The 9,801-nt window shown below is 36.6% G+C and overlaps 1 protein-coding gene across 3 annotated transcripts in view; it reads right to left on the reverse strand.

Annotated features, from left to right (window-relative positions):
* LOC117414491 (2-oxoglutarate dehydrogenase-like, mitochondrial) overlaps positions 1 to 9,500 on the reverse strand; it is a 38,805-nt gene extending 29,305 nt beyond the window's left edge. Inside the window, exons 1-4 of one of the 3 annotated variants that reach the window (XM_034024258.3) lie at positions 9,322 to 9,500; positions 6,898 to 7,131; positions 5,974 to 6,147; positions 5,070 to 5,172 (exon numbers count right to left, since the gene is read on the reverse strand). In XM_034024258.3, the coding sequence (XP_033880149.1) occupies positions 5,070 to 5,172; positions 5,974 to 6,147; positions 6,898 to 7,104 (484 nt within the window). In that variant the 5' untranslated portion in view covers positions 7,105 to 7,131; positions 9,322 to 9,500. The other 2 variants (XM_059026416.1, XM_034024257.3) reach the window with 2 other exon arrangements.
* Positions 9,501 to 9,801: the final 301 nt, after the last annotated feature.

A 9,801-nucleotide genomic window follows, 5' to 3' on the forward strand; every position in this document is an offset into this window, starting at 1 on the left:
CAGTACCAGCTTGGACAGATCAGAAATGCTGATCAGACCCCCATATTTTTTGACATGTAATCCATATGTGTAATTGAGGTTGTATCATTGTAAACGCATATTTATTTGATGTTTTATTTTTTCTTCAACTTGAGGATGGGAAATTTGGGCTGCGTCTTAAATCCGAGGGCGTCTTAAATTTGAAGGAAAGATGGTAGTTCTACAATTACTCCAACATGTCTTGCACTTCTTAAGAAGGATTGCAATTGGGTATATAATTAACCAAAGGCAGGTACAATGTGAATTGTATTCTATTCATAATGCATTACCTGAAAGGGCTTTTTGCTTAACACTTTTGGTATATTACCAAGAATGCTGTAAATTTAAATATATTTCCATGTGTTACTAGATTGTGGGTAAGTTTTATTACACACCACACAACATAAGCAAAAAACAAACAAAGTTTCCGACAATTACAGCAGATGTGCATAGAGATCATAGTACATGGGAGCACTATAGTGGTATGCAGACAACACATTTTCATGTTTTAGCAGTCGAGTGTCTTAGTTTATGTACTTGCCTGTGCGAAGACATGTTTTTACCGTTATGTGGGCATAATCATGTTACTCTAATATTAAAATTTTTTTTTTTTTTAGAACCCTATAAAATAGATTATTATGTGTTACATGCATAAAGGACTGTCTATAATATAAACTACTGATTGTCAAAGTGGAAACTTAAGCAACTGCGGTACAGTTATAAGGTTATTTCATATAGGAGACTGTGTGGTCCAGTGGTTAAAGAAAAGGGCTTGTAACCAGGAGGTCCCCGGTTCAAATCCCACCTCAGCCACTGACTCATTGTGTGACCCTGAGCAAGTCACTTAACCTCCTTATGGGTGAAACGTAATTGTAAGTGACTCTGCAGCTGATGCATAGTTCAGACACCCTAGTCTCTGTAAGTCGCCTTGGATAAAGGCGTCTGCTAAATAAACAAATAATAATAATAATATAATTAGATGCTCCTACTTTTAAGTAATCATTGCTTCAGTATGACAATAGCATTGCAGACAGGCTGTCCTTTTAAGTAACTACCTTAACTGGAGAAAAAGCACAAACAAAGAGATTTCTATATTTTCTAATTGTTGTATTGAAAGATGTACATCAAAAGTAGAGATTCAGCTTCATAATAAAACAACAAATTATTCCATAGCATGCATAAAATGAAAAAATAACATGAAAAAACTAACTTTGTCTGTGACTGTATATATGGAGGGCCCTGTACTTGGATCAGCATTTCATTTGCAAGGAAAACTGGTCTGACGTTGTTTTACACTTTCAAAAGGCAACAGTTGACTAGTTCTGACATCCAGTTTGTTTAGATAGATAGCATTACAAGGCAAAACAAAACTATCTGCTGAACTGTCGACCCTGAATATCCTTACACAAGGATTCCGTATTTTCACACATTAGCAGATTATCCCCAGTGTGAAAATCTTCCTTCAGGTTCACATCTGTGAAGATGTGCTTTTTCCACTATAAACCTAACTTCGACAGCTTCTAATGAGGCTGCCTGCTCACCTTTCCAACAAGAGCTCTAACATTCCCTATTTGCAGAGCCCTGCTGCGATAGTAAATATTTTACACTGTCTCTGCTGAGCTCGGTCTTTTAAAACTCAAGGCAAGCTGCTTTCTCGTGTCGCATTCGTATCCAAGAAAGAATGTCTCTGAATGAGACACAAATGTCAAACTGTGCATAAATATTAATCACTATTACAAAATGGTGTTCCATTGCATTGCACTGCTCATGGTGTCACTGCCCTCCAATCATTAACTGAATGCAATATCGCTTTACACTAAACTATAACTCTTTAGTCTCAGTTTTTCATATTACAGGTTTCAGCCTACCTGGTTGCAGTCCAATTGGTTTACAAGTTCTGATTTCTGGTAAACTAAGACCCTCTTAAAGCATGCTTGTAAATAGAGAATTCTTTAATGCAGTGTAGTACCAGGTGCCAGGCATGTGTTCCTTTCAAAACTGCACATTTGTGACTTGGAAGTGCGCAACCAGCTAGATTCATGTAAATATTTTGTAAACTACAACAACTTTATATGGCAACAGGAACTTACTGACTAAATAACAATGCCAAAAAGCAAAATATGACTAATAAGTGAGACCAGGAATAAAGGCAGTGCAACCGTCAAAACATACAATATTCATAGGTAGTATTAGGGCCAATAATCTGATAAAATAAGTAAGTCATTCAACATTCTATAGCACGCTTGCTAATAAGGTCATATTTCTTTTAAACAATTTCCTCTTGTTTTACCCAAGTCATGAATTTTACTAGTTTTCACACTTATTTCATCCAACACAAGTTAGCAAGAAAGCACATTTGTAGATAGTAGGTAAATTATTACTGCTGATGTATTATATCTGATTTCCCTTATCAAAGGCAACTCTGCTCTAAATGTCAACAAAAAGAAATCCACAACCCACTACCTCATTATTAATGTATTGTAAATATATTTAAAGTGTAACCTTTGGGCAAGCAAGCACAAGTGTCCAAAGAGAAAGAAAAACGCGGATTATGATTAACTTCCAGAACATTACTTATGGTACGAGCCCCCATGAACAACTCTGCAGTCGTGCTTTTAAATTATAGTTTTGTTTGTGAACTGGAAACAAGAATACAGTTGAAGATTGAAATGTGACCTTAGCACAACCCGTCTCACAAAGGATTCAGTATCCTTGCTGCTGGCATTGCCAGGATCAAAACACAACACTAAAGAGCTGTTCACTCCAGTGTTGCGTCGTTGATGGCACAGTGCCAAAGCAAGAAGCAATGTACAGCACAAAATTACACAAGTTTCTTCTACTCTTTATAGTACTACGACATATATCATTCCAGTATCACAACTGTAATGAAAAACAATTACATTTCTTATGATTTAAAGTATTTTAGTTATAAACGGCATATTAATTAATTAATTAATTAATTAATTAATTAATTAATTAATTAATCCCCATTAGTCATTTACCCTCATTCAGGGGGATATTTTGACACAGCTTACTATGTACAACTCTTTTAATGTGCATTTTGCAATTTTTTTGGTTAAAAAGAAAAAAATACCATAAGCCATCTATGTATATTGGTTGGAATTTATTTTCTTATGTTGACATCTACTTTTGCATGTATTTTAGTATGCATGATTGTAGTTTATATATAAATACATGCGTTTCAAGTGCCATTGGTGTTTGTAATTGTTAGTTAATATACATGTATGCTATATATGTAACACTTCATTATACAGTGCCTATAGTAAGTATTCACCTCACCTTGGACGTTTTCAGTTTGTTGTGTTACAACCTGAAATCTTTATGCATGTAAATGATTTTTTTTCCTTTGATTTACACAACCTACTCAACACTTTCAATGTGTGAAAAAATGGGGGAGGGGGGTGAAAAAACAAATCAATTCAAAATAAAAACCTGAAAAGTCTTCGCCCCCTATACTATGACACTCCTAAATAAGCTCAGGTGCAACCAATTGCCTTCAGAATTCACACAAATACATCTAGGCAAATTCCATGTCAATGATCTCGATCACATTCCAAGTGCATCACTGTGTGTCCTTGACGCCTGTTCTTTGTTCTTGTGTGGATAAGACACAGGTGTTAAAAGGAAATAAATCCGCAATCACCTAAGGAAACTTTATTGTAATATCTATCAGTGATTAACACTGGAGTTATCATTTACAAACTTTTGAAAATCCTGCCCTTTGTCTTTAGATAGGCTCTCTTTCAGATAAAACTGACATCCAACCAATAAAATAACTACTATATATTGATCCTTGTTGAAGGCTCATTGGCATGTCACTTAGAAAAGTATTCTATACACATGCTGCTAAATAATAGATTGTACCTTTACATGCTTCTTATTAGAAGATATGAACAATTTCCTTACTTTGCACTGCTTATGAGGCATAATGAATTTAAAGCACTGACCTAACACCCAAACAGAAACTGATGCTAAATGCTTTTGTTCATTAAAGATGGTATTTATAAAGGTGCACGCCCACAAATAACATTTTTGAATTTTAGCATTGGAACAAAGGTAGGCATTATAATGCAACCCTGCTTGATCCTATTTGGTTCAGGGGACAGATTTTAATATGAAGAAAAGCTGCCGCTGATCTCTGTGTAACAAACAAAACTAATGCCTTGGAGGGCAATTCCTAATATTAATACATTCTGACAAAGACTGGCAGATTACTCTGGAAGGCATTACCTAGTCCCAGGTAATGCCTGTTTTATGAACAGAAGACCAAGGCCCCATTAATATTATTATTTAAAGTGACAAGATGAGCAGCTGGTAATTTGATGTTTCTTTCTTCATCAATATAATTACAGAGGCGCTATTACTGAGAAACAGAGCATATTATCCACAATGGAACAAGAGACCACAGACCTCTGGCTTTTCATTTTAGATTCTCATGCCTCTCCAATCTACATCAGGCACATCTTCATGTAATTTACATTAATTTGTAAGTTAAAATAATTAATTTTACCACCCTTTGCTCTAAAACAATGATTAAAAAAAACCTCAATAAAGAGTGTGTATACCTAACTACCAAACTTTTAAACATGTGGCTTACTAAAATTATACCTGATTTTCAACATAGCAGAAACAGCAATCACATGCATGTACAATGCAGGACATTTTTTACATTGTAAATACATTGTTTTAAATCTAAAAAGGTTGTTATGTTGAAAGAAATATATGGGTGTTCGTGTAAAATGTTCTCTGGGAAGCAAAAACACACCATTAGGGAAAGAGCACAATCTCAATCCCCATTGAGGAGCATGCCATGTATACTCTAAGAGGGAAAGGAACGCCTCAAATAGGGAGCAAGCTTGTCAGCACAAATGTAAATGTCAAAAGACATCACGGTCCTGGCGTTGACTGATGAAAAATGCAGGTAACAATTTTTTATTTTTTTTTGTATCAAATTTAACATTTTAGCCCATGCAGTGCACAGTTAGTTTAACAATGCCAGTTCGACGGCATAATCCACAAAAAAACCTCACCCAGTTTATCAATAGTTGTGATTAAATCAGATGGAACAAAGGAATCCAGGTCTGCATCCAAGATTCCAAGCGGGTCCAACTGAGCCACGTGGTGTCCACGGATCTGAACAGGGGGGGTTGGAGAAAGAGAAGAACAAAAAAGAAGAAAATGGGACACATAAGAGCCTTCAAATACGAAGAATGCTCACCGACATTTGTGTGACCAACAGTAAGTCTGCTCAACGAATCATCAAAAAAGACTTTGCTAATGCCAAGAGGGTCTAGTTCTGCTGCATGGTGCCCACTGACCTGGAAATAAGAAGCAACTGGAGTTGATAAAGAGCCGCAACGCAGGGAATTGTTTACAGCTAGTTTTAAAAGTCCCTTTAGACTGAAGAGGAGTTGGTGAACAGTTTTCAGGGCATAGATCCTGCTTCTATCAGTACAGAGTCAGCACATGTACACTTTAGCTTACATATTTACCGTAATTGTGCCTGGTTTACAGAATTTGTCTGTACATTTTTTACAGTATTCTACCTTACTGTGTACGTGGTTTGTTTGTGCACTGCCTCCTGCTTACAAGTTTAATGAATGTAATGCTCTTTTTGAGGGGTAGTGGTAATTGACACTAAGGTAAGATCAGGATGGCACATTAAGCAATTCATCAATATGAAGATTTCATTCAAATCGGTTACACTGTGGCACCACAGTAGAGCATAATTGCTGGGCTAACAGAGATACATACAATTAACAGAATTGCTTTTGTTAGTATTCTAGTTAAAGTTACTCCCAGTATGTCATATACTGTTAAACCCAGTAATAGCTAAATCTACATAACATGTAAAACAAATCTCAAGTGCATTTTTTTCATACTGGAAAACTGGGCATTTTGAAAGACAAACTGCAAATAACGGACAGAACATACCTGATATGCCCTAATAAGAGAGTGCACTGCAAGGTGGTCCTCCACCATTTTTTCAGCTTTGGCGGATGCCTGTGCCAATCCTTGACTGTGAAAGTGAGAGGATGAAGGAGGCCTTTGGTACGCCTGGCCAGGAGGAGTACCCTCATTGGCATTCCGGAAGAAAACATCCCAGGACTAGCAGAAGAAAATTTTAAAAACACACCAGATTTTGTGATAAGCCTGGCTCCTGGCTTGAAAACAAATGTAAGCTACATATACAAAATCGAAATTAAAATTGAAATTGTTGTAAATGTAATTTTCACATTAAGGTACAAATTTAGTACCAAACCTATAATGCATGACACTCCAGGTCAAAATCATCAAGTGATTCGCCCGGATGAAATTTGCCCCTGGACCTAAGCTGGCACTACAGACCCTCCATACATCCCCAAATTTTGATACTCAAAATAACAAAGGTAGTGCAGAAGAATTTTTCATAACAATTGGATTTACGGTTCTTAACGTACATGTTTAAATGCAAGCCACTATCCCCTAGTGAATAATAAGAAGCGTGTCCATCGACAGCCAAGCGTTGTCACACGGTCAAGGAACATCCCTTGGAATGATGTGATCCCAGCCTGACTTTTTATTACGATTAATCTTTCCTTAAATGTCAATTTACTGTATCAAAAGAACAGACTGAGATGATGACAGTATTAAATCATTTAAAATACAGTTTATGCAACTTCTCTAAAGCTTTCTAACTATTCTTAATCTTCAGCAACTATATATGTAAATACACTTCAGTTAATTGTTCTGTACAAGCAGCACTCAATAATCAGAATTTGCATATGTTTAATATGCTATGGGCTATGAGATATAAACGGTATTATTTATGTCAGGTAAGCTCTTAGTATAGAACTTTGAAACAAATGCCAATCTTACCTTGTGAACACTTTTAGGATTTTCCAGCCATGCATAATACATCTCTTCTAAGTAGTTGGAACTGCTGCCAGTCAAGAAGGGTTCTGCAGTCCCAGATGAGCAGAATCTCCTGCTCTCAAAATAATTCCTTCCAGCCACAGCATGCTTCGTTAGAAACTGTATGGTCTGTGGTTTAAATATTCCAGCAATGACTCTTAAGTGGCTCATTTTTGTTCATTGGGCTGCTACCTTAATCTGACGTGAAATGAAAAAGGAAAATATGCAAATGTCAGTAAGCTTAGGTACAGTCCTATACACTACTGTGCAATCAATGTGATGATTAAGCTTTACAAACAATACAAAATAAAAGCACACCCTACTGCACACAAGTATATACATTTTGTATTGCAAACAAATATCGATGAACCTTACTGTGTTAGAAAAAAATATATTAAGTGCAGCTCTCACTTGATGCTTTATGGCTCTCAGAGACCACTAAAATGTATGCATTTTTGGCCCTCAAATAAGCCAACTTGTACATTGAAAAAACATACTGTATATTAAAAATGAAACAAATGTAGTTTTCAAATATGATTAGTTTAGCAGGAGGCAGACATACTAGGCACTGGTGAATTCTAGATAATGATTATACAAACACAGTCCTTAAAGTCTCTATAGCAACCTCTGAACAGCTAAAGAAAGACCAAGATAAGACTAAAAATGGCAATAGTGTTTGTCTGTAAACAGAAATGTGGCACTCTCCAAGTGTGAAGGACAAGACTTGGCAACAACAAACAGGAGTATCACGTACATATACAGGACTCAGCGATGTAGGGCACATTATTTCAACACAAGGGAGAAACACCTCACCCTCTTCTGACTGCCAGACTCAACCTGTACTGTAATGCACAAAACAATCGTTCTGCTCACTGTCATGATTTTGTTTGCAGACAGTTACAAAGCCAAAGAATCCTTGAAATAGTTACAGTATAAAATGTATTATGTTCCTAGAGTCCATTTTAAAAGTCTATATTTAAAATAGACATCTTTGTAAATATCACATTTTATCAACTAAAAAACAAACACATACCATGAGCTAAAAAGAGATAAGTGTAAAATTACTAGTTAATTAATACAGATGATCATGGTAATGCTCCATCATTTTAGAAACCCACAGCCATGTATATCCACAGAAAAAGTGAATAAAACAATGGTACTATCATTAATGGCAGCTTATTTTTTATTTTACACGTCTCCAATGGTTTTTATCCCCATTTGGAATACGCAGTTATTGTTTTTTATCCCGGTTCACCGCTGCAACACCCCGGCGACTCGGGAAACAGAGGCTGAAACACTCGTCCTCCGAAACGTGTTCCTGCCACTCCGTCATTTTTCGCACTGCAGATGCACAGCAAAGCCACCAGATCCATTTGTTAAATTATACAAATTCAGTATTGAACAATTTTTCAATACTGCATAACCCCTGCTGCGCATTGGACATTCAGGAGGCTTATTTCTCAAAACAGGTATGCAAATCAGGCAAATAATGAATGTCAAAACTAGCTTCTTGTTATTCAACACATTTCTACCACTGATCTTCACCAGAATAACATCAATGCAAGCTGTCTGTCTGACAGAGTCTCTTTGGACAGGTCAGCAATTGTGAGAGAAAGCTCAACAGAATTGACACTCAAGTGATAGTTAAACAACAACGCTGTCATTCAATTTGCATTATTTAAAGCAGGAAGAGGCTTAAAGTTGACATGACGAACAACATTACTTGGGACCGGTAGCCTTGACATTTTTTCTAGTTGGGAGAATACACCGCCGTGTTGGTTATACTACCCTAACTAAGATGAAATGTAATTCATGTCCTGCTGTGTCTGACAGTGCCAACACGAACAATAACATACAGCTGGGGTCACCCTGTCATTGAGAATTTGTAAAACCGTAATTTGTGGAATATTAATGGAACCAATGATTTTAGAACATTTTGAGCTCCACATTTGTTATATGATCTTTACCCCGACCCATCAATTTGAAATGATAAATCGTAATTCAGCGGTCTCTTTTAGTCTTGGCATTATTGTTAGGCTCCACGGGACCAGTAAACGTGCATTTTGCAGGTTAAAAAAACAACAACTTGTATAGACATTTTAAACCCTTGATGCCTACAGCTTTTCATTTTAATACAATGCAAACATTATTAACCTTGCACAGCTTGACGGGTCCGCATCAGCATTCTCTGAACCAGGAACAAGCTTCCTTTTTTCCCTGCGCCTTTACCTGAATCTTTTTAAGCCCTCTTCATCGTCTAAACTCAATATCGCCTGCAGCTTCCGTTTACACTGTCTACAGCTAGTAAGGTCAAAATTATGTAATAAAAACAAGCAAGCTGTAAAAGAAAATAAAAACCCTGTGTATTACAAAACAGTTTTGGTTTACCTCACACGAGAAACCTGAATATTCATTTAGGAAACAGACATCCCATCCAAAACCAGTACACCAGATTGTGGACCAACGTCGTGACGACACAAAGAGGTGAGCTAGGCAAAGACGCTGACGTGAGGGGAAGCGCTCCCTCATCTTGTTGCTGGGACAGGTGGGATGTGTGAATGTCTGTAAGAGACGCTCTTAAATTTAAACCTTTGAGCCAAAACAAACGATGTCTGACAAAACAAGGCTTGTGACAATAGTATTCTATATTAAACTGAGTGAGTTATGATTGATGAATTAACCAAAAAAAAAAGAAAACCGTTATACATTTTGCAATCATTATACCGCAACTGCTGTTTTGCTGTTTTCACAACAATCCAAGTAAATGTTCCTCATTTATGTAGACATTTTTTAATGAACACAAAGGGTTATATGCATCATCTTGGCCGTATGATCTAACATTAACATTGATGAAAGGCGTTTTTGTTA

This window comes from Acipenser ruthenus, chromosome 7 (genome assembly GCF_902713425.1).
Source record: "Acipenser ruthenus chromosome 7, fAciRut3.2 maternal haplotype, whole genome shotgun sequence".
NCBI classification, from domain to species: Eukaryota; Metazoa; Chordata; class Actinopteri; order Acipenseriformes; family Acipenseridae; genus Acipenser; species Acipenser ruthenus.